This window comes from Cherax quadricarinatus, chromosome 11 (assembly GCF_038502225.1).
Source record: "Cherax quadricarinatus isolate ZL_2023a chromosome 11, ASM3850222v1, whole genome shotgun sequence".
Taxonomy (NCBI): domain Eukaryota; kingdom Metazoa; phylum Arthropoda; class Malacostraca; order Decapoda; family Parastacidae; genus Cherax; species Cherax quadricarinatus.
The window spans coordinates 52,194,100-52,219,917 of record NC_091302.1 but is presented as its reverse complement, the minus strand read 5'-3'; the positions used below and the strand labels follow the sequence as shown (position 1 = coordinate 52,219,917).

The 25,818-nt window shown below is 42.0% G+C and overlaps 1 protein-coding gene across 2 annotated transcripts in view; it reads right to left on the bottom strand.

The window, feature by feature from the left end:
• Positions 1-25,818, bottom strand: part of LOC128687554 (zwei Ig domain protein zig-8) — a 224,129-nt gene that overhangs the window by 42,697 nt on the left and 155,614 nt on the right. The window contains exon 4 of one of the 2 annotated variants that reach the window (XM_070084133.1): positions 14,488-14,670. In XM_070084133.1, coding sequence (XP_069940234.1) covers positions 14,488-14,670 — 183 coding nt within the window. The remainder of the gene's footprint in view (positions 1-14,487; positions 14,671-25,818) is intronic. The other variant, XM_053775020.2, reaches the window with a different exon arrangement.

Below are 25,818 nucleotides of genomic sequence, written 5' to 3'. Positions count from 1 at the left end.
TCAGCCGCAAGCTGTTCTAAAAACCGGCTGATGTACTGGCTCTTGTAAAATGTACGGTTCATGTCCTTTCCATTACTGTGCAGCAGACAAACGGACACACACACACACACACACACACACACACACACACACACACACACACACACACACACACACACACACACACACACACACACACACACACACACACACACACACACACACACACACACACACACACACACACACACACACACACACACACACACACACACACTGCATATGGCAGGCAGCATATGGGCGCCTAGCAAACCTCAGAACAGCATTCCGACATCTTAATAAGGAATCATTCAGGACCCTGTACACCGTGTATGTTAGGCCCATATTGGAGTATGCGGCACCAGTTTGGAACCCACACCTAGCCAAGCACGTGAAGAAACTAGAGAAAGTGCAAAGGTTTGCAACAAGACTAGTCCCAGAGCTAAGAGGTATGTCCTACGAGGAGAGGTTAAGGGAAATCAACCTGACGACACTGGAGGACAGGAGAGATAGGGGGGACATGATAACGACATACAAAATACTGAGAGGAATTGACAAGGTGGACAAAGACAGGATGTTCCAGAGATTGGACACAGTAACAAGTTGGAAGCTGAAGACACAGATGAATCACAGGGATGTTAGGAAGTATTTCTTCAGCCACAGAGTAGTCAGTAAGTGGAATAGTTTGGGAAGCGATGTAGTGGAGGCAGGATCCATACATAGCTTTAAGCAGAGGTATGATAAAGCTCACGGCTCAGGGAGAGTGACCTAGTAGCGATCAGTGAAGAGGCGGGGCCAGGAGCTCGGACTCGACCCCCGCAACCTCAACTAGGTGAGTACAACTAGGTGAGTACACACACACACACACACACACACACACAAGGAAAGGCTTCAATATGACTTGGACAGGTTGTAGGCTTGGTCAGATAGGTAGTTATTGAAATTCATAATTATGAAAATTTGGTTAGGGGAAGGAAGGGCAGAACAGTTTCCAACTTTCCACTCGTCCCTACAACCACTCCTACTACCACCACTCCTACTACTACCACCACCACACCACTGTATCGCCACTACCATCACTCCTACTACCACAACCAGCACCCTATCCCCACTACCACCACTCCTACGACCACCATCACTACCAATACCAACACACCCACTATCACCACCACCACTACCTCTACCACCACCGCTATCACTATCGACGGCTAACAAGTCACCAAAACCATGACCACCACAACTACCACCCGTGTAATCAACACCATTTCATTCTCCCTCACCACGACTCACCCTTCTGTCTCCCTTCTTTTACTACTTCTCACTCTCCTACCTTACTCTCCAATTTGTCTCTATTGCCTGCTCTCTCTTCTCCCTCCCTCCATCCTATTACCTTTGTCTATCATCTCTCCCTTCTCTTTATTCATACCATTTAATCTGTTTTCTCATAGGAAAGAGACTGGAAAGAGACCTCGGTTAAGCCTATAGGATAGTCAACATATCTAACACCCGAAAGAGAATTTTTCGATGTGCAACGTGATTCAGTGACTGATACAGTAGTAGCATGTTTTCGGAGGTACGAAGGGCAACACAAATGTGTCCTTCTGGGGGTCAAGTTTCAAAACACTGGATGAAACTGCCCAGTGAAGATGTGAGTGCAAAGCTATACTCTCCTTCCCTTCCTTAGCCTTCCAGCACAATTTCCATATTCCTATCATTATCCTCGCCCGAGTCTAACAATCACCATCACTACCTCCACCTCCACCTCCACCACCACCTAAATTTTCACTATAACTATGGCCACCACCATCACTACCAACATAATCACCACTACCACCTCTGTGAGGAATCTGTTTCCACTAGTTGCTCCTTTAGATCATTACACCGTATGATCATCCCCAGCCTGATGAAGTAATGTCTGACATTCCTGTTACATTTTACCCCCTTCCAGGGAGGTGCTTTGATGTTGGTACATGGCTTGTGACGCAAAAAAAAAAATGGAGCTGTTCTCCGTTTTCCTGTATCAAACTTGAGAAAACGATGGTACAAAGTAAGGTTGGATTGTACGGCAACTAGTCGAGAGCACAGGAAAAACGTAATGAATATTAGAAATTAATATTGACTAGTAACCCGAACGATTATACTAGCTACACACAATTACATAGACAAAACAAGAGAGAGAGATATTAAGAAATAGTAAATAATTTTAAATATCCCAATTTTAAGAGGAAAAATTAAATTTCTTAAAGAATATAGAAAAAATCCGTAAACGTAAAAATATTACGAAATATCAAACAGTTTGAAATATAAATTACACGAGGTAACACAGAATATTTCATAGAAAACGTTTGGAAAAAGAATGAAAAAAAACAGATAATGGTAAGACCATTATCTAGAGAAAAAATACAACAGAGATATATTTTGAATACTTCAGCTTTGTGTTTACAAATAATTATTACACCAGCATTCACAGACCACAAGATTTGTTTTTATGACCTGTCTCTGACGAACTATATGTCCATAACATTATCAGAACATACCTATTGAAATAATTTGCGAAGCTAAATAGCAACACCACACGGAGCCCTGGGTATAATATACATTTCATTATACACGTTTTCAACCCCTCTCGTGATATACATCCTCGTCTCCAAGACATTATATACATTTTAAACCCAATATAATTATAGAGTCTCCTCACACTGTCGTTATACACACTCCCACCCCCATATCATATTTATTTTCGTCTTCATTCCAATATTCACGTTTTCAAACATATAGACTAATATACACCCTCGCCTCCCTCACATAAACCATATTGTCACCTATCATAAAAGGCTTTTTCAGATATTTTTTTGCCCTAAACTCCTTGAATTTTTTGGGACGCATATGAGCGTTTATTATTCTGTTTTTGCACGAATGAATATGCCTTTTGCGTCAATTGTCTAGTAAGCACCAGTTTCCACGATTTATTCGTAGCATATTCAACGTAGCGCCATGTTTGTGAAGCACACTTTTACGCTGATTCGAAAGATAAAAACTAAATCATGAGAATGAGGTATATATATATATATATATATATATATATATATATATATATATATATATATATATATATATATATATATATATATATATATATATATATATATATATATATATATATATATATATATATATATATATATATATATATATATATATATATATATATATATATATATATATATATATATTATATATATATATATATATATATATATATATATATATATATATATATATATATATATATATATATATATATGTATGTATGTATGTATGTATATATATATATTAAATCGGACTTCAGAACAAATCTGAAATGCACCTGGGTACACAGCCATGAAAGTTTTCAGCTCGTTTATCAGTCAAGTAAACTTACACGAGGCTAAAGGAATTTATTCCTGCTATAAAATATATGTATACAATGCTTGCGAGTAAAGGTTAAGACATAGTGCAACACGTAAATTTAAACTGTAATGCGTTGTTAAGTAGTAACATATAATCGAAGGTTTACATGTGTAATTGTGTGCACTTGTTTTATTGTGCGTGGGTGGATGTATATTATTGGTGCGTGATAGTGTTTGGTTTGAGTACCGTGAACATAAACACAGTTTTGCTTGTTTTTATGTATGTTATAGATGAGTAGCTGCGTTTGCGTGCAAACTTGCTTTATAAATACAACGTAGTACGCTGCTTGTGTGCATGTATGCTGATGAATGGAGGATTTGTGTGACTTTGTAAACGGTCCAAGTAGAACCGAAGCGTAGTTGTAAGCTCCTCTCTCATATGTGCGGGTTATTTGTGTAACAATTGGGTTCTTCTGGAAATAAAGATATCCCTGTTTTTCACGAATGTTTTATTTATCAAGTTGACGGTTCTCTAAACCATTATGTACTAGTATATATGCTATTAGTTGGTGAAGGTGTTTGATTGCTAGCAATATTGCATAAACATAGAATTTGTCGATATTTGTGGATATATTTCTCTTTAGAGAATCATCTCTCTACATCGTACCAAGACACAATTTTCCACTCCTCATCCTTAAAGGTTATTGCCAAGTTGCAGCATCTGATGCAAATTCTTTGTCTAAGTCTCCATGATATTGTCTCAGAGTAAACACATGAATCTCAGATTGCTGCGCCCACCTGCATTATTGAACAAATATCAATACTTCAGAGTGAACCCTTTACACTTTGCAATAAGATGAAAGTCAACGTTTATCTGAACCTTGAGATGGTGTGACGGTCTCAGACGAGTGGTGTGTCTTACACCTCCCTCTCTGGCATTCTCTAGACGCATCGTATTAAGGATGGGGTAAAGTAATCTCTTAACCTGAACGTAGACACGTCAGTGTACAGATTTACTACAAAAACATGTGTTTCTTCAGTAAATCGAACAGGCAACTGTACAGAAATTGTGGACAATGTAACTTTGGTGACGAGAAATATAATAAAGATCTCTCTCTGAAGAGAGAGATGTTGCCACCCAGTTGTAATAAAAGAAAAACTGATTGGTACAACATAATTCCCTCCCTCGATTCCTCTCTGTTTTTTAAGTAGATACACTTAATCTCAGCATATTTCAAAATATGCTGAGACAAAGGGGACTCACTGCCTCAGAGAAGTAGATACAAAATGCTTCGAGGAGAAAATACTTGGACTTTTTCATGTAATATTTCCACTTCTACTGCCACATATTTAACAATTTCACCAATATGTATATTTTATTATATTACGCGATATAGTACACAAGACTTATAATATACATCGATGGTATACAGATGGAGTATATGATACATGAACTTTGAGTGGTACACTATAAATTCATACAGTAAGAGGTTTATCAAAGATTTAATCTTAAAAAAAATTAATACAGGTCCATCTAATACTAACTGGTTACATTATGTGTTTAATTAAGATTAGTAAAATAAGAAAACAAACACTTTTTTTTTATACTTTTATCTCCGTAGCAAGTCCAGATGAGCAATGAAAAACCAACATAATGTAATAAAAAGTTTTTCGTAAAACGAGGGATAAAAATGGACTTTAGACGCCTTTGGCATTCGCGGCTCTTAAACTTAGAGGACTCTCAGATACCTGAAGAGTTCTTCCTCACTGAAGACCGTGTTGTCAAGAGTTTTACTCTTCTCAGGTGCATTCCTGGTACTCTCTGAAGGAAGGGAGAATGAAAGCCTGGCCGAGAGAACAGTTTCTTTCAATATACTGGCGGATAGAGAATAGATCTATAATTCCTGGCAATCACTAACCGAATTATCAACAAGTTAAAGCAATTTATAGCTACAGTGAAAATCATAATCAGTCCAATAAATTCAAAGATATAAAATAAACTAGAGTGATGAATCCCACTGGATCCGCTTCTTCGTTTCTAGAATAGGTCCTCTAAAAACAAACTTAACACAAGTAGACTTACTACCTGCTGAAGGTAACACTGTCAGAGGCAGAGTCTGCCCAGCTAGTGACGACAAAGAGCCTTCCTTCAGCTCTTCCAGGAGACAATTACGTTCCGGCTGGGCTCTATTTAAATAAAGATCAATAAAGGTGCATGATCCCCTCATGTCAGACTGTAGTCAAAGACATGAACACCAGTCATAGCAGCTCTTTCTCTAAGCATTTATATCTAAAGAAAGGCATACTGATGGTCATATGTGCATATATATATATATATATATATATATATATATATATATATATATATATATATATATATATATATATATATATATATATATATATATATGTATATGAAAAGGGAGAGAGAGAGAGAGAGAGAAGATATAATCAGCTTTGCATCTTTGTGCAATGGGAGTCTTGCAATAAATGTCACAAGAGGGAGAGGTGAGGTTTCCTGAGATGCATAATTCATTCTGACACTAATTACCCTGCAGACTCACATTCACTCATTACCACACTGAGTGGAACATACAGTACCAACCTCTCGTTTTTGTCACTCACCAAAAAAAAAAACTTCGAGACAGATGTTACCAAAAACTGTTTACAAAATATAATTATAATTGTTTGTTATATTGTTAATGACTTATTGTTCAATAAAAAAGTAAAAAATGGGTAAAACTAGCATAAAAAATATATATTTGTTCCAAACTTTTTATTCATTTGGTGACATAGTTTTTGTTTAATCCAAATGGAATAAAATGCTGATATTCTGCGGCAAACCTAGATTAAAACCTCACTTAACCTGTGTGTGTGTGTGTGTGTGTGTGTGTGCTCCTGGCCCCGCCTCTTCACTGGTCGCTACTAGGTCACTTTCCCTGAACCATGAGCTTTATCGTACCTCTGCTTAAAGCTATGTATGGATCCTGCCTCCACTACATCGCTTCCTAAACTATTTCACTTCCTGACTACTCTGTGGCTGAAGAAATACTTCTTAACATCCCTGTGATTCATCTGTGCCTTCAACTTCCAACTGTGTCCCCGTGTTGCTGTGTCCCATCTCTGGAACATCCTGTCTTTGTCCACCTTGTCAATTCCTCTCAGTATTTTGTAAGTCGTTATCATGTCTCCCCTATCTCTCCTGTCCTCCAGTGTCGTCAGGTTGATTTCCCTTAACCTCTTCTCGTAGGACATACCTCTGAGCTCTGGGACTAGTCTTGTTGCAAACCTTTGCACTTTCTCTAGTTTCTTTACGTGCTTGGCTAGGTGTGGGTTCCAAACTGGTGCCGCATACTCCAATATGGGCCTAACGTACACGGTGTACAGGGTCCTGAACGATTCCTCATTAAGATGTCGGAATGCTGTTCTGAGGTTTGCCAGGCGCCCATATGCTGCAGCCGTTATTTGGTTGATGTGCGCTTCAGGAGATGTACCTGGTGTTATACTCACCCCAAGATCTTTTCCCATGAGTGAGGTTTGTAGTCTCTGGCCCCCTAGACTGTACTCCGTCTGCGGTCTTCTTTGCCCTTCCCCATTCTTCATGAGTTTGCACTTGGTGGGATTGAACTCCAGGAGCCAATTACTGGACCAGGTCTGCAGCCTGTCCAGATCCCTTTGTAGTTCTGCCTGGTCTTCGATTGAATGAATTCTTCTCATCAACTTCACGTCATCAGCAAACAGGGACACCTCGGAGTTTATTCCTTCCGTCATGTCGTTCACAAATGCCAGAAACAGCACTGGTCCTAGGACTGACCCCTGTGGGACCCCGTTGGTCACAGGTGCCCACTCTGACACCTCGCCACGTACCATTACTCGCTGCTGTCTTCCTGACAAGTATTCCTTGATCCATTGTAGTGCCTTTCCTGTTATCCCTGCTTGGTCCTCCAGTTTTTGCACTAATCTCTTGTGTGGTACTGTGTCAAACGCCTTCTTGCAGTCTAAGAAGATGCAATCCACCCACCCCTCTCTCTCTTGTCTTACTGCTGTCACCTTGTCATAGAACTCCAGTAGGTTTGTGACACAGGATTTCCAATCCCTAAAACCATGTTGGCTGCTGTTGATGAGATCATTCCTTTCTAGGTGTTCCACCACTCTTCTCCTGACAATCTTCTCCATGACTTTGCATACTATACATGTCAGTTACACTGGTCTGTAGTTTAGTGCTTCATGTCTGTCTCCTTTTTTAAAGACTGGGACTACATTTGCTGTCTTCCATGCCTCAGGCAATCTCCCTGTTTCGATAGATGTATTGAATATTGTTGTTAGGGGTACACATAGCGCATCTGCTCCCTCTCTCAGGACCCATGTGTGTGTGTGTGTGTGTGTGTGTGTGTGTGTGTGTGTGTGTGTGTGTGTGTGTGTGTGTGTGTGTGCGTGTGTGTGTGTACTCACCTAGTTGTACTCACCTAGTTGTGGTTGCAGGGGTCGAGTCACAGCTTTTGGCCCCGCCTCTTCGCTGGCTGCTACTAGGTCATTCTTCCTGCTCCATGAGCAGGAAGAATGGGCTTTATCATACCTCTTCTTAAAGCTATGTATGGATTCTGCCTCCATTACATCACTTCCCAGACTTTTTCACTTCCTGACTACTCTGTGACTGAAGAAATGCTTCCTAACATCCCTTTGATTCATCTGAGTCTTCAACTTCCATCTTTGACCCCTTGTTGCTGTCTCCCATCTCTGGAACATTCTGTCTCTGTCCATCTTGTCGATTCCTCTAAGTATTTTATATGTCGTTAACATATCCTCCCTATCTCTCCTGTCCTGCAGTGTCGTCAAGTCCATTTTCCTCAACCTCTCCTAGTAGGACATACCCCTTAGCTCCGGAACTAGTCTCGTTGCAAACCTTTGCACTTTCTCTTGCTTCCTTACATGCTTGGCTAGGTGTGGGTTCCAAACTGGTGCCGCATACTCCAATATGGGCCTAACGTACACGGTGTACAGGGTCCTGAACGATTCCTTATTAAAATGTCGGAATGCTGTTTTTAGGTTTGCTAGGCGCCCATATGCTGCAGCAGTTGTTTGGTTGATGTGCGCCTCAGGAGATGTGCCTGGTGTTATACTTGCTTCAAGGTTCTTTTCCTTGAATGAGGTTTGTAGTAGTCGCTGGCCCTCTAGACTGGACTCCGTCTGCAGTCTTCTTTGCCCTTCCCCAATATTCATGACTTTGCATTTCGTGGGGTTGAACTTCAGGAGCCAGTTGCTGGACCAGGCCTGTAGCCTGTCCAGATCCCTTTGTAGTTCTACCTGGTCCTCATCCGATTGAATTCTTCTTATTAACTTCACATCATCTGCAAACAGGGACACTTCGGAGTCTATTTCTTCCGTCATGTCGTTCATAAATACCAGAAGCAGAACCGGTCCTAGGACTGACCCCTTTGGAATTCCGCTCGTGACAGGCGTCCACTCTGACACCTCGCCACGTACTATTACTCGCTGTTGCCTTCATGACAGGTATTCCCTGATCTATTGCATTGCCTTCCTTGTTATCCCTGCTTGGTGCTCCAGCTTTTGTACTAATCTCTGTGTCAAACTGTGTCAGACACCTTCTTACATTCGAAGAAAATGCAATCTACCCATCCCTCTCTCTCTCTCTCTCTATTGTCTTACTGTTGTCACCCTGCCATAGAAGACATAATAGGTTTGTGACACAAGATTTTCCGTCCCTGAAGCCGTGCTTGTTGTCGTGAATAAGATCATTCCTTTCTAGGTGTTCCACCACTCTCCTGATAATCTTCTCCATGACTTTGCATACTATACATGTCAGTGACACTGGTCTGTAGTTTATGCTTCGTGTCTGTCTCCTTTGTTAAAAATTGAGACTACATTTGCTGTCTTCCATACCTCATATAATCGCCCTGTTTCGATAGTTTTGGTGATTGTTGTTAGTGGTACACATAGCACCTCTGTTCCCTCTCTCAGGACCCATGAAGAGATGTTATCCGGCCCCATCACCTTTGAGGTATCTAGCTCGCTTAATAGCCTCTTCACTTCTTTCTTGGTTGTATGTATAGTGTTCAACATTGGTGGTGTACCCCACCTCTCCGTCTTTCTGGAGTTCCTTCTGTCTCCTCTGTCAACACTTCTTTGAATCTCATGTTTTCATTACATACCTCGCAGTCGTTTCTTGTGATCTCTTCTTCCTTCCTCAGCCTGACTACCTGGTCCTTGACTGTTGTTTTCCTCCTGATGTGGCTGTACAACAGCTTCGGGGCAGATTTGGCTTTCGCTGCCATGTCATTTTCGCATTTCCGTCGGGCCTTCCTTCTTACCTGTGCATATTCATTTCTTGTTCTACGACTTCTTTCCTTATTCTCATTGGTCCTTTGCCTTCTATACTTCTTCCACTCTCAAGCACACTTGGTTTTGGCCTCTCTATACCTCTGGGAGAACCAAGGGCTCATCATGGCTTTCTCGTTATTTTTGTTACCCTTGGGTACAAACCTTTCCTCAGCTTCCTTGCATATTGTTATCACATATTCCATCAACTCGTTTGCTGGCTTCCCGACCAGTTCTCTGTCCCACTGAACCCAGTGCAGGAAATTCTTCATACCTGTGTAGTCCCCTCTCTTGTAATTTTCCTTCATTCGTCCTATCCTGCTTACTTTCCTCTCCACTTGTAACTCTACTATGTATTCGAAGCTCAGAAAAACGGGGTCTTTCATATGTGATGTCTTCAATTTCTGCACTCAATGTGAATACTAGGTCAAGTCTTGCTGGTTCATTCTCTCCTCTCTTTCTGTTAGTGTTCTTTACGTGTTGGTATATGAGGTGTTTCCAGTACCACTTCCATCATCTTAGCCCTCACTGGGGCCATCTGGGCCCCAACGCTGATGAAATAACGACTGGGAGAACCCGGAGCCTCACTGGGGCCGTCTGGGTCCAAATGAGGTTCCGGGTTCTCCCAGTCGATTTTCTTGTGGTTGATGTCACCCATAATCAGCAGCTTTGCACTGCTTGCATGAGCCCTTCTGGCCACTTCAACCAGTGTGCCAACCATTGCTCTATTACTCTCATCATACTCTTTCCTTGGCCTCCTGCTGTTCTGTGTTGGGTTATACATCTCTGCAATTACCACCTTGAGACCTACAGACTGAAGTGTTCCTATTATGTAGTCTCATGCTTCTCCTTTGTCTCCTCCATCTATCTCATCAAAATCCCATCGGTTTTTGATGAGCAGTGCCACTCCACCCCCTCCATTCTTTCTGCCTGTCTTTCCTCAGGATCTGATATCCCGTTGGAAAGATGGCATCTGTTATCATTCCTGTGAGCTTAGTTTCTGTAAGAGCTATGACGTCCGGTGATGCCTGTTTGACTCTTTCGTGCCACTCTTTCCACATATTAGTTAATCCATCAGCGTTGGTGTACCATAATTTCAGTTTCCCCTCTAACATTGTGTTCTGGGGGTCTGTGATGGTTGGGGACCTGGCAGCGTGCTGTGGAATTCTACAGCGTACTTTAGGGTGGGGGCTGTAAGTGTGGTTTGTAGTTTGTGTTGGAAAACCGTGTTTGGTTGTGGGGGTTCTGGAAGTGGTTCTGTGTGTGTGTTTGCGCTTGTTGCTCTGCCCTGCTCTGGTTCTCCTCTGTTGATTCTGTCCTTGTCTCTCTTCCTATCCCTTTTCGCTTCTGTGTCCTCTGCCTCAGCTGCTGTCGTACTCCCCTATTCTCTGAAAATTTCCTATCTCAGTCATGTCTCCCTCGCCTATTTCTTTCTGCGAAAGGACTTGGGGGTTATGGTAAGCAGCAACCTTAAACCAAGACAGCAATGCCTAAGCGTACGTAATAAGGCAAATAGATTACTGGGATTTATATCAAGAAGTGTAAGCAACAGAAGTCCAGAGGTCATACTGCAGCTTTATACATCATTAGTAAGGCCTCACCTAGATTATGCAGCTCAATTCTGGTCTCCATATTACAGAATGGACATAAATTCGTTAGAAAACATTCAGCGTAGGATGACTAAATTAATACATAGCATTAGAAATCTTCCTTATGAAGAAAGATTGAAGACTCTTAAATTACATTCACTTGTTAGACGAAGAATGAGGGGAGACCTGATCGAAGTGTATAAGTGGAAGATAGGTATTAATAAAGGGGATATTAACAAGGTCTTGAGGATATCTCTCTAAGAGAGAACCCGCAGTAATGGATTTAAATTAGATAAGTTTAGATTTAGAAAGGACATAGAAAAGTATTTGTTTGGAAATAGGGTAGTTGATGAGTGGAACAGTCTACCTAGTTGGGTTATTGAGGCTAGGACTTTGGGTAGTTTCAAATTTAGGTTGGATAAGTACATGAGTGGGAGGGGTTGAATTTGAGTGGGACTTGCACATCGGAGCTTGTTTCTAGGGTGGCATTGAAAATTGGGTTGGTCAAATGTTTGTTAGTGGGATGAATTGTAAAGGACCTGCCTAGTATGGGCCAACAGGCCTGCTGCAGTGTTCCTCCTTTCTTATGTTCTTATGTTCTTATGATATTTTCAATTTTCCGTTTTTCTTCCTGCCGTATTTCATTGTCTCCTTCCCTCGCTCTCCTGTAGCTCATAAATAGTTTGTGTGTGTGTGTGTGTGTGTGTGTGTGTGTGTGTGTGTGTGTGTGTGTGTGTGTGTGTGTGTGTGTGTGTACTCACCTATTTGTACTCACCTATTTGTGGTTGCAGGGGTCGAGTCTTAGCTCCTGGCCCCGCCTCTTCACCGGTTGCTACTGGGGCCTCTCTCTCCCCGCTCCATGAGCTTTATCAAACCTCGTTTTAAAACTGTGTATGGTTCCTGCCTCCACTACGTCATTTTCTAGGCTATTCCACTGCCTGACAACTCTATGACTGAAGAAATACTTCCTAATATCTCTCTGACACATTTGTGTCTTCAACTTCCAATTGTGGCCTCTTGTTTCTGTGTCCCCTCTCTGGAACATCCTGTCTTTGTCCACCTTGGTTATTCCACGCAGTATTTTATATGTCGTTATCATGTCTCCCCTGACCCTCCTGTCCTCCAGTGTCGTCAGGCCGATTTCCCTCAATCTTTCTTCATAGGACTTTCCCCTTAGCTCTGGAACTAACCTTGTCGCAAACCTTTGTACTTTCTCTAGTTTCTTGACGTGCTTTATCAAGTGCGGGTTCCAAACAGGTGCTGCATACTCCAGTATGGGCCTGACATACACGGTGTACAGTGTCTTGAACGATTCCTTACTAAGGTAACGGAATGCTGTTCTCAGGTTTGCCAGGCGCCAATATGCTGCAGCAGTTATCTGATTGATGTGTGCTTCCGGAGACATGCTCGGTGTTATACTCACCCCAAGATCTTTCTCCTTGAGTGAGGTTTGTAGTCTTTGGCCACCTAGCCTATACTCTGTCTGTGGTCTTCTGTGCCCTTCCCCTATCTTCATGACTTTGCATTTGGCAGGATTAAATTCGAGAAGCCCTTTGCTGGACCAGGTGTCCAGTCTGTCCAGGTCTCTTTGAAGTCCTGCCTGGTCCTCATCTGATTTAATTCTCCTCATTAACTTCACATCATCTGCAAACAGGGACACTTCTGAGTCTAACCCTTCCATCATGTCGTTCACATATACCAAAAATAGCACTGGTCCTAGGACCGACCCCTGTGGGACCCCGCTCGTCACAGGTGCCCACTGTGATACATCATTACGTACCATGACTCGTTGTTGCCTCCCTGTCAGGTATTCTCTGATCCATTGCAGTGCCCTTTCTGTTATATGCGCCTGATTCTCTAGCTTCTGCACTAATCTCTTGTGAGGAACTGTGTCAAACTCCTTCTTGCAGTCCAAGAAGATGCGTGTGTGTGTGTGTGTGTGTGTGTGTGTGTGTGTGTGTGTGTGTGTGTGTGTGTGTGTGTGTGTGTGTGTGTGTGTGTGTGTGTGTGTGTGTGTGTGTGTGTGTGTGTGTGTGTGTGTGTGTGTTTGTGTGTGTGTGTGTGTGTGTGTGTGTGCGTGTGTGTGTATGTGTGAGATTGTGTGAGTGGTGAGTATGGAGTACTTACCTATTTGTGGTTGCAGGGGTCGAGTTAAAACTCCTGGCCCCGCCTCTTCAGTGGTCGCTACTGGGTCTACTCTCTCCCTGCTCCATGAATGGTTTATCATACCTCTTCTTAAAGTTATGTATGAATCCTGCGTCCACTGCATCAACCTCCAGACTGTTCCACTTCTTGACAACCCTCTGACTAAAGAAATAATTCCTAACATCCCTGTAACTCATATGAGTCTTCAACTTCCAGTTGTAATCCCCTCCCTTGTTGCTGTGTCCCATCTCTGAAACATCCTGTGTGTGTATCTGTGTGTGTATGTGTGTGAGAGATCTCTTATTTAGATCACAACATGCACCAACCTTTGCCAGCATCACTCATAAACATTTATATACACATTTGTTTTGCACGTAAATTACATTTCGGTTTCTTTCCATTTTCATGATTATTCACTCCACTTAAATAAATGAAAAATACATTAGAATCCTGTCAGTTCAAAAATAATAAACTGATGATAGTAATTGATAAATCTGTTTTTCTTATCACTATCTTCAACAAATTCGCTACTTCTTAGTTACTGACCATTTATTTGCACGAATATTAGTGTTGCTTTGGATCACCTTCCCACACGAATCCTACATCTTTGTGTCATTGCAGTCACAGTATCTTGAGGTTTAATTTTTTATACACTGCAACATTGTAAAGATAAACCTTGTCTTCAACGTGTGGTTTATTGTTACAATTACGATATTGTATGGTTTATGCTAAATTATTACACTTGATACACATGTGTATCAGGGGAGGCCTCACCTGATACACATGTTAATACTTGAAGCACAAATAACTGATGCGTATCTCATTGATGCTTAAATGCTTGATGCCTACTTTACTGACGAGTCCTGTGTGCAAAATATTCCTATTGTCAGCTTCATGGCCTATTGCCACAGCGTTTGGCTTACCACATGCAAGGACCAAGGTTCGAGCCCGCGTCTATTCTCCTGTTTATTCACTAAGAGGCGTTGATATGCCTGACGCTTAAGCCTTACCTGACACTCGTAGGCTCCCTCGTCACGTTTCTGGACGAACTTTATCTGTAGTGCCCAGTCGTCGGCGTCCTCTGGGCGGACGACACCGAAGCGTTCATCTCTGCTGTAGGTGTGCAGACCAGAAGTGAGGATGTGGTAGTCGCGTCGGCGGATCCACGACACCTGGTGGAAGACGAAAGGGGACTAGGCTTATTCGCCTGCTTCTTTTTCCACCCTGTTTGCTTGTGTTTCCTCCCTGTGTGCTTGTGTTTCCTCCCTGTATGCTTGTGTTTCCTCCCTGTGTGCTTATGTTACTATCCTGTGTGCTTGTGTTTCCATCCAGTGTAGCTCAGTTTCACCCAGTGTGCTTCAGTTTCACCCAGTGTGGTTCTGTTTCACCCAGTGTGGTCATGTTTCACCCAGTGTGGTCATGTTTCACCCAGTGTGCTTCAGTTTCACCCAGTGTGCTTTAGTTTCATCCAGTGTGGTTCAGTTTCACCCAGTGTGATTCTGTTTCACCCAATGTGGTTCTGTTCCGCCCAGTGTGGTTCTGTTTCTCATGTGGTTCTGTTCCTCCCTCCTCTGATTTCTAATTCATATTTACCATACGAGTCTTGCCAGAAGAGAAAAAATAGATATAAATTCTGGAGTCTATCAGCAATTCCTACATATTTAAGAAAATGTTTCGTCCTAATCAGGAAACCGAGAGCGGTTAGAGAGCAATAACCAACCCACATGGGCAGTTGAACTAGGAACCCCCATTAACATGAGTAGTTAGGAGACAAAACTATTCAGCTAGGGCAATGAGGCTGGGATCTTCATTAAGAAGGCCAATTTGGGTACAATAACAACTCACTAACGCCATTTAGGGATGAAAGCTTTTAAAAGCTTAGTCATAAGATAATAATTACTAACACGATTAAAACCCTGAAGCCACTAATAAGGAGAGTTAGAACCACCAAAAAATAGCTAACGGCTATAATTAGGTAATGAAAATGATTGAGGTGATATATTAGCTACCAACCAGTGTCACAAACTAATCATAGACTAATGAGATTAACAAAAATCAGAATTCAAAGAGAATCCCTGATTAATATTCAGAGAAACTTGGATACAAAGTTAGCACATTCTTAACGTCATGGAAAGCTCATAATACCTACCCAGGTTAAACAAAAGTAAGACTTATTTTCCCCAGCTCCCTGACATCAAAGCAACACATTGCAAATCATTAAGGAAAATAAGGTTACTCCCAGACAGAAGATACAGGATAAAAAAAATATGTTATTAAGGGTGTATATCGGCAAGTTGATGACTAAGATACACTTGCAACACCTTGGTATTTTTATTACCGATACAAAGGTTTTTTTTTCTCTGTTGAATACAGGTGAACATAATATTGGAGAGAGTAAGAGAAATGATTTTCAAGGGACTGGACTGCCTCAGTCTTGGTAGGAGGTAGTCAGTCAGTCCCTTAAAATCACTTCTATTCTCCCCTTGTGTTATATTCTCCTGTATTCTACTGAAGAAACCTGTAATGCAGGCTAAACTTTTCGTCAATGAAGATACCCCGAGTGTTGCACATGTCTTGTAAATTCTATATAACTCAGAGGATCAGAAGTATCACCAGCATCCCCATACTTTGCACTAGTGTACTTGACATAATCTACCCGTTAATTTCAGCTTCGTTCTCAGTTTACCTGACGCCTTTGTGGGGAGAGAGTGTTTCTACTTCGGTACATAACAGGCAATGAAATGTCATCCAATAGAAGGTGAGATAAACTAAATCTCTTATCAAGAAAAGATCCCAGTATCACAGTTGCTTGAGAACTCCTCGTTAGATAGGTAAAATGAACCTATTATCCAATAAGATCCTTATTAAAGGTGCTTAGGTTTCATGAAGACGCTCGTTAGGTGCGTTCAAAACAGGTCTCCAGATCCTTCCTTTGTTGCTTACGTATTGATCATTAAGGTGTAGAGATTTTTACTTCTTCTCTCCACAATACTTTTGGTACTGCTGACGACCCTTGTTCTCAAGTTGTGAAATATCATTATAATTATTTTTATTATTGATATTATATCAGTATCAAGACAATAAAACCAATAATAATGATAATAAAAATAGTAAAAGTGATATTATTATTATTATTATTATATTTTATTATTATTATCATTATTATTGTTATTGTTATTATTATTATTATTATTATTATTATATTATTGTTGTTGTTGTTGTTGTTGTTGTTGTTGTTGTTGTTGTGGTTGTTGTTGGTGTTGTTGTTGTTGTTGTTGTTGTTAGTGGTGGTAGTGAGAGGTAGGTAGGTAGGTAGGTATTAGGTATGTCAGGAAAGAGGACAAGTGTTTCCTGACGTGGGTCTTGCTCATATGATTACCCATAGCTGGAACTTTTGGCCATCTGATCGAGGCCTTCTGCTGGCTTTCCGTTCTACCCTTTTAAAAATTAAGGTTATAATTATAACCTCCAATTTTACTATACACTTGAGAGTGAACCAGATTCTACCATGTTTACGTTCGTGAGTAATCCACAGTCTTCTGGACTGTTTATGGTCCTAAGTGAACATGAGTCACCTGGATTGTTTAAGTTGCTAAGTAAAGATGAGACAGTTTTATTGTTTACGTTCGTTAATAACCCAAATGCTGACCAACTGTTTACGTTCGTGAGTGAACAAGACACTGCTGGATTATTCACATTCGTGAGTTATCGATATATTGCTATATTCTTGACGGTCGTTACGTTACGTTACTTCCGATGGCTACTAACAAACACATTCACAGACTGAACAATACTTAGGTTGTATCTCTATAAAATTGAAGATAGTTAAAAAATATTACTAGATTAGTCTACCATACAATATCTTACAGAATTAAAAGACTTTTACAGGTTAATCTGAATCATAAAACAAATAATTAAAAAAATATACTTCGAAGAGTGATAACGCGAGTGAATTATTAATTAACATATTCATAAAGGAACCAGCTGCCTATTGGTCAAAATATTAGGTTCACAACCAACATGACCAAGATTCGATTCCAGGGACGGGCGAAACGTAAAGAATAAGCCTTATTTTCCTCTTTATCTAGTGGTAAATAGGTACTTGGGTGTTAGATGACAGTTATGAGAAGTGTTTCGTGAAAATATAGTTATACCTTAAAGAAGGCTCAGCGCTGAAATGAGCTGAGAGAGGATGAAAGCTCTCAGCCTGTGAAAAAAGAATGCCTTTGAAGGTTCACGACACAAGACTAAGAATATTTGTGGGTGTTGTGTTCCACTCATTTTTATAAAGTGTACTAAATAAGGGTAGCAATGCGTCTTGTGTGTTGTCTTTCACTCATCTTACTGTAGGTTCACTAAATAAGGTTACTAATGCGTTTTGTGAGTTGTGCTTCACTCATCTTACTGTATGTTCACTAAATAAGGTTACTAATGCGTTTTGTGAGTGTTGTGTTTCACTCATCTTACTGTAGGTTCACTAAATAAGGTTCGCAATACGTCTGAGTATTGCATTTCACTCATCTTAATTTTACACTATGTGCATGTTGTGTTACACAAGTTTCTTGCAGCATCACTAAACAAGGATCACAGTTCTGTGAGTGCTCCACTCGTTCTTCGAAGGCTCCAACAGTGAGGTGGGTGTTGTGCTCCACTCGTTGTTTGAAAGCTCGACCACTGAGGTGGGTGATGTGCTCCACTCGTTCTCCAAAGACTCCACCATTAAGGTGGGTGTTGTACTCCACTCGTTCTTCAAAGGCTCCACCATTAAGGCGGGTGTTGTGCTCCACTCGTTCTTCAAAGGCTCCACCAATAAGATGGGTGTTGTGCTCCACTCGTTCTCCAAAGACTCCATCATTAAGGTGGGTGTTGTGCTCCACTCGTTCTTCAAAGGCTCCACCACTGAGGCAAGATAAAGTTGTGTTGTGACCACCCCTAAATCCCAAGTGTATCAGCTCTAACTGAAGACTTCTCCATTGATGACGGGTGTTCCGTAGGTATACAGAGATTCGATAGCAACAGCCTGATAAACTAAATTAAAAAAAGGAAACAGACACAAACCCAATAGAAAACAGATATAAACCTACAGAAAGCAGATATAAACCCAATAGAAAACAGATATAAACACAATAGATAATATATATAAACTCAATAGAAAACAGATATAAACCAATAGAAAACAGACATAAACAATAGAAAACAGATATAAACTCAGTAGAAAACAGATATAAACCCAATAGAAAATAAATATAAACCCAGTAAAAACAGATATAAACTCAACAGAAAACAGATATAAACCCAACAGAAAAAGATATAAATCCAATAGAAAACAGATATAAACCCTATAGAAAACAGATATAAACCCTATAGAAAACAGATATAAACCCAATAGAAAGCAGACATAAACTCAATAGAAAAGAGATATAAACCCAGCACTAAATGAAACACTAAAAAAACGCAATATTAATCTCAATCGGAAAAAACTTACAAATGAATGAGGTAAACCTCACAGAAGACCCAATGGACGAACATTACAATACAAAGGGGAAAAACCCTGCTATAAACCAGCCAGAAAGCCCTAAGCCATAAACCATGAACCACTTCTAAAACGGAGGAAACCCGCAAGAGATTTGTTTTATTATACTAAGAGGAAAATTCTGATAAGGGGAAGTTCTCGGAGCGAGTGCAGGGGAAAAAAGGTGACTGCAGGGAAGAAAAGGTGACTGCAGGGGAAAAATGAAATCTTCAAGGAGCTGCCATATTTAGATCGCAGGGAAAATATATAAGAGGAAAATTTGGTCAAAAGAGAAAATTTGAAGGCAATGGCTGGGAAGGGGAGAAAGAGAGAGAGAGAGAGAGAGAGAGAGAGAGAGAGATCAAATTATACTGAATAGGCTCTCCGAATAGGCTCTCTGACGAGTAACAGCTATAGCCTATGTCTACTTCTGTCTAGGGACATGATGATAGAGTAGTATAGTATAGCAGAAGGTTCTCTCCCTACCCTTCACTCTCTCCGACCACACTGTCGCCTTAAAATAAGTGGACCAAAATAATTACAATATCACATTTAGAAAAAAAAAAAAAACTACACGAACATACACAGGAAATTCATAAAGAGAACTTGGACATCTACTGATACACTGACTTCTTTTCCGAAACATCTCGCCTGCTCAGCAGACTTCATCAGAGGTAATTACAATGGGAGAAAGAATTCATTGCTGAGGTGATCAGTCCCTCAGTAAACACATATTTATGTTGCACACATGTCTTATACTTCAGCTCATCGTCAAAGGTAGGATACTCTCATGGGTAAGCTCTTAAACCGCAAAGGTCTAAGAGTAACCAGCTTTTATATGAGTTAAGTGAAGCATAGCTCATTATCTTGAATCATTATCCCTATCAGTAACATCAAGGTAACAAGAAGGCACCCCTTACATGAAGGCACCCCTTATATGAAGGCACCCCTTACATGAAGACACCCCTTACATGAAGGCACCCCTTACATGAAGGCACCCCTTACATGAAGGCACCCCTTACATGAAGGCACCCCTTACATGAAGGCACCCCTTACATGAAGGCACCCCTTACATGAAGGCACCCCTTACATGAAGGCACCCCTTACATGAAGGCACCCCTTACATGAAGGCACCCCTTACATGAAGGCACCCCTTACATGAAGGCACCCCTTACATGAAGGCACCCCTTACATGAAGGCACCCCTTATATGAAGGCATACCTTACATGAAGGCACCCCTTACATGAAGGCACCCCTTATATGAAGGCATACCTTACATGAAGGCACCCCTTACATGAAGGCACCCCTTACATGAAGGCACCCCTTACATGAAGGCACCCCTTACATGAAGGCACCCCTTACATGAAGGCACCCCTTATATGAAGGCATACCTTACATGAAGGAACCCCTTACATGAAGGCACCCCTTATATGAAGGCATACCTTACATGAAGGCACCCCTTACATGAAGGCACCCCTTACATGAAGGCACCCCTTACATGAAGGCACCCCTTACATGAAGGCACCCCTTACATGAAGGCACCCCTTATATGAAGGCATACCTTACATGAAGGCACCCCTTACATGAAGGCACCCCTTATATGAAGGCATACCTTACATGAAGGCACCCCTTACATGAAGGCACCCCTTACATGAAGGCACCCGTTACATGAAGGCACCCATTACATGAAGGCACCCCTTACATGAAGGCACCCCTTATATGAAGGCATACCTTACATGAAGGCACCCCTTACATGAAGGCACCCCTTATATGAAGGCATACCTTACATGAAGGCACCCCTTACATGAAGGCACCCCTTACATGAAGGCACCCCTTACATGAAGGCACCCCTTACATGAAGGCACCCCTTACATGAAGGCACCCCTTACATGAAGGCACCCCTTACATGAAGGCTCCCCTTACATGAAGGCACCCCTTACATGAAGGCACCCCTTATATGAAGGCATACCTTACATGAAGGCACCCCTTACATGAAGGCACCCCTTATATGAAGGCATACCTTACATGAAGGCACCCCTTACATGAAGGCACCCCTTATATGAAGGTACCCTTTAAATGAAAGCACCCCTTACATGAAGGCACCCCCTTACATGAAGGCGCCCCTTACATGAAGGTACCCCTTACATGAAGGCACCCCTTCCATGAAGGCACCCATTGCATGAAGGCACCCCTTACATGAAGGCACCCCTTACATGAAGGCACTCCTTACATTAAGGCACCACTTACATGAAGGCACCCCTTACATGAAGGCACCCCTTACATGAAGGCACCCCTTACATGAAGGCACCCCTTACATGAAGGCACCCCTTATATGAAGGCACCCTTTACATGAAAGCACCCCTTACATGAAGGCGCCCCCTTACATGAAGACGCCCCTTACATGAAGGTACCCCTTACATGAAGGCACCGATTCCATGAAGGCACCCATTGCATGAAGGCACCCCTTACATGAAGGCACCCCTTACATGAAGGCACTCCTTACATTAAGGCACCACTTACATGAAGGCACCCCTTACATGAAGGCACCCCTTACATGAAGGCACCCCTTACATGAAGGCACCCCTTACATGAAGGCACCCCTTACATGAAGGCACCCGTTACATGAAGGCACCCCTTACATGAAGGCATCCATTACATGAAGGCACCCCTTACATGAAAGCACTCCTTAAATGAAGGCACCCCTAACATGAAGGCACCCCTTATGTGAAGGCACCCCTTATATGAAGGCACCCCTTACATGAAGGCATCCCTTACGTGAAGGCATCCCTTACATGAAGGCACCCTTTACATGAAGGCACCCCTTACATGAAGGCACCCCCTTACATGAACGCACTCTTTACATGAAGGCACCCCTTACATAAAGGCACCCCTTACATGAAGACACCCCTTATATGAAGGCACCCCTTACATGAAGTCACCCCTTACAAGAAGGCACCCATTACATGAAGGCACCCCTTACATGAAGGCACCCGTTAAATGAAGGCACCCCTTATGTGAAGGCACCCCTTATATGAAGGCACCTCTTACATGAAGGCATCCCTTACATGAAGGAACCCCTTACATGAAGGCACCCGTTAAATGAAGGCGCCCCTTATGTGAAGGCACCCCTTATATGAAGGCACCTCTTACATGAAGGCACCCCTTACATGAAGGCACCCCCTTACATAAAGGCACTCTTTACATGAAGGCAACCCTTACATAAAGGCACCCCTTACATGAAGGCACCTGTTACATGAAGGCACCCCTTACATGAAGGCACCCGTTACATGAAGGCACCCCCTTACATGACGGCACTCTTTATATGAAGGTACCCCTTACATAAAGGCACCCCTTACATGAACTCACCCCTTACATGAAGGCACCCCTTACATGAAGGCACCCCTTATATGATGGCACCCCTTACATGAAGACATCCCTTACATGAAAGCATCCCTTACATGAAGGCACCCTTTACATGAAAGCACCCCTTACATGAAGGCACCCCCTTACATGAAGGCACTCTTTACATGAAGGAACCCCTTACATAAAGGCACCCCTTACATGAAGGCACCCCTTACATGAAGGCACCCCTTACATGAAGGCACACCTTATATGAAGGCACCCCTTATATGAAGGGGTGTCTTCATGTAAAGGGTGTCTTCATGTAAGGGGTGCCTTTATGTAAGAGGTGCCTTCATGTAAGGAGTGCCTTTATGTAAGGGTTGCCTTCACGTAAGGGGTGCCTTCACATAGGGGGTGCCTTCATGTAAGGGGAGCCTTCATGTAAGGGGTGCCTTCATGTAAGGAGTGCCTTTATGCAAGGGTTGCCTTCACGTAAGGGGTGCCTTCATGTAAGGGGTGCTTTTATGTAAGAGGTGCCTTTATGTGAGGGGTGCCTTCATGTAAAGAGTGCCTTCATGTAAGGGGGTGCCTTCATGTAAGGGGTGCCTTCATGCAAAGGGTGCCTTCATGCAAGGGGTGCTTTCATGTAAGGGATGCCTTCATGTAAGGGGTGCCTTCATATAAGGGGTGCCTTCATATAAGGGGTGCCTTCATGTAAGGGGTGCATTCATGTAAGGGGTGCCTTCATGTAAGGGGTGCCTTTATGTAAGGGGTGCCTTCATGTAAAGAGTGCCTTCATGTAAGGGGGTGCCTTCATGTAAGGGGTGCCTTCATGTAAAAGGTGCCTTCATGTAAGGGGTGCCTTCATGTAAGGGGTGCCTTCATGTAAGGAGTGCCTTTATGTAAGGGGTGCCTTCATGTAAGGGGTGCCTTCATGTAAGGGGTGCCTTCATGTAAGGGGTGCCTTCATGTAAGGGGTGCCTTCATGTAAGGGGTGCCTTCATGTAAGGGGTGGCCTTCATGTAAGGGGTGCCTTAATGTAAGGGGCGCCTTAATGTAAGGGGTGCCTTCATATAAGAGGTACCTTCATATAAGGGGTGTTTTCATGTAAAGGGTGCCTTCATGTAAGGGGTGCCTTCATGTAAGAGGTGCCTTCATGTAAGGAGTGCCTTTATGTAAGGGTTGCCTTCACGTAAGGGGTGCCTTCTCATAAGGGGTGCTTTCATGTAAGGGTTGCCTTCATGTAAGGGGTGTCTTCATGTAAGTAGTGCCTTTATGTAAGGGTTGCCTTCACGTAAGGGGTGCCTTCATGTAAGGGGTGCCTTCATGTAAGGGGTGCCTTCATGTAAGGGGTGCTTTTATGTAAGGGGTGCCTTTATGTGAGGGGTGCCTTCATGTAAGGGGTGCCTTCATGCAAAGGGTGCCTTCATGCAAGGGGAGCTTTCATGTAAGGGATGCCTTCATGTAAGGGGTGCCTTCATATAACTTATATGAAGGTACCCCTTATATGAAGGCACCCCTTACATTAAGGCGCCCTTTACATTAAGGCACCCCTTACATGAAGGCCACACCTTACATGAAGGCACCCCTTACATGAAGGCACTCCTTACATGAAGGCACCCCTTACATGAAGGCACCCCTTACATGAAGGCACCCCTTATATGAAGGCACCCCTTACATGAAGGCACCCCTTACATGAAGGCACCCCTTACATGAAGGCACCCCTTACATGAAGGCACCCCTTATATGAAGGCACCCCTTACATGAAGGCACCCCTTACATGAAGGCACCCCTTACATGAAGGCACCCCTTACATGAAGGCACCCCTTACATGAAGGCACCCCTTACATGAAGGCATCCCTTACATGAAGGCACCCCTTACATGAAGGGTCTCTTTCAAAACAGACTAAGAGGATTAGATAATAAAGGTCACATACACAAGAATTACTGAGCCAAGGAGAGCAAAGAGACTGCAAGTGTAGGATATCACAGCAGTTTTACAGGAAAGAGTCAATAAAATACGACACAATAAAGTGAAAGAGAAATAAAATCCGCTCGTGAACCGGGATCATGGAGGAAATAATTACGGAGCATAAAGTGGTCAAGAAATGATGACTGAGGCAGGAGGATAAATAAAAGAAGCTGGGGGAAAAATATGATAACCTGTGCAGAACTCAGAAAAGGAAGGGGGAAAGGAAGCAATGACAAGAGCGACAATAAATATGAAGAATAATCTTAATGGCTTATTGCCAAGAACAGAGAAGACAAATATATACGATTCGGGACAAGCTTTTATTTTTAAAAAAGAAAACACTTCGATCTGTGTGTAGAGCTTTATTAACAAATCATGTCTCGCTAAAGCTCTACACTGAAACATTGCCGTAACATAAGCTTATTATGTAATCAAGGTTTGTTTTCACAAGGGTGAAGAAGAAAGAGAAAAGACGGAGAGACCAGAGAGTGAAAACTGGGGTGAAGGAACGATAAGAGCAATAATAATTAACATAATTTATATGCAAGATAAAGGAAGAACAACAGAACAAATCTGAATATTACAAGATTATAAGAAGAAACTATAAAATGGGTAAAATACGCGACATATGATAGTATATGTGAGTGCATGGGTGTGCATGGATATACTTGAGAATGTATAGATGTATATGGCACCGCGTGTGAGTGCGTGGAGCACATGCTAGGTTATGTGAGTGTATGGGAATAGAAAGAGTACATGGTAGTACTTATTAGCATATGTAAAAGGCAGATCTATATAAACTCTATCCACTGAGAATGATTAAATACCATTTATATATATATATATATATATATATATATATATATATATATATATATATATATATATATATATATATATATATATAAAGTCAAGCTGGCTTGACAAAGCTCCTGGAGAGCGAAACATTGCCACAATAAAATGTCACATTAGTTGCACTTGTGTCCTTTTACTTTACATATTGTCGGTAATTCTATCAACATTATTACTATATATGTATACTTATGTATAGACAGATCATCTTACGATAGTTTGGCAGGAAACATTATTCACATCAATAGTAAAAAATTGTGAGGTAGAAGAGGGAAAGACGTATCTCGGAGGAGAGAAAGAAAGGAGGGTCGATGAGAATGAGGGGAGAGAGTAAGAAGAGAGAAATAGAGAGGAGGGGTAAGGGGTACTTCCAGCGAGGTGAGGAACAAAGGGGCAAGCCAAGACTCTTCACATAATTAGATTACCTCACTCCACCAGATGCACTTTGGGCATCCTGACTGGAGGCGAATCGCATGAATTTTCTTTTCACCTTTGTAGTGTGGCCCCTCACCTCTAACTTACTGAAGTTCTCGGTAGAAGTTGATGACGAAGACACATGTGCAACACCCAGGTTGAAGATTGAGACACTTATGCAACATATGGGAATCTTTATTCAGGAAACGTTTCGCCACACAGTGGCTCCATCAGTCCAATACAAAGCAG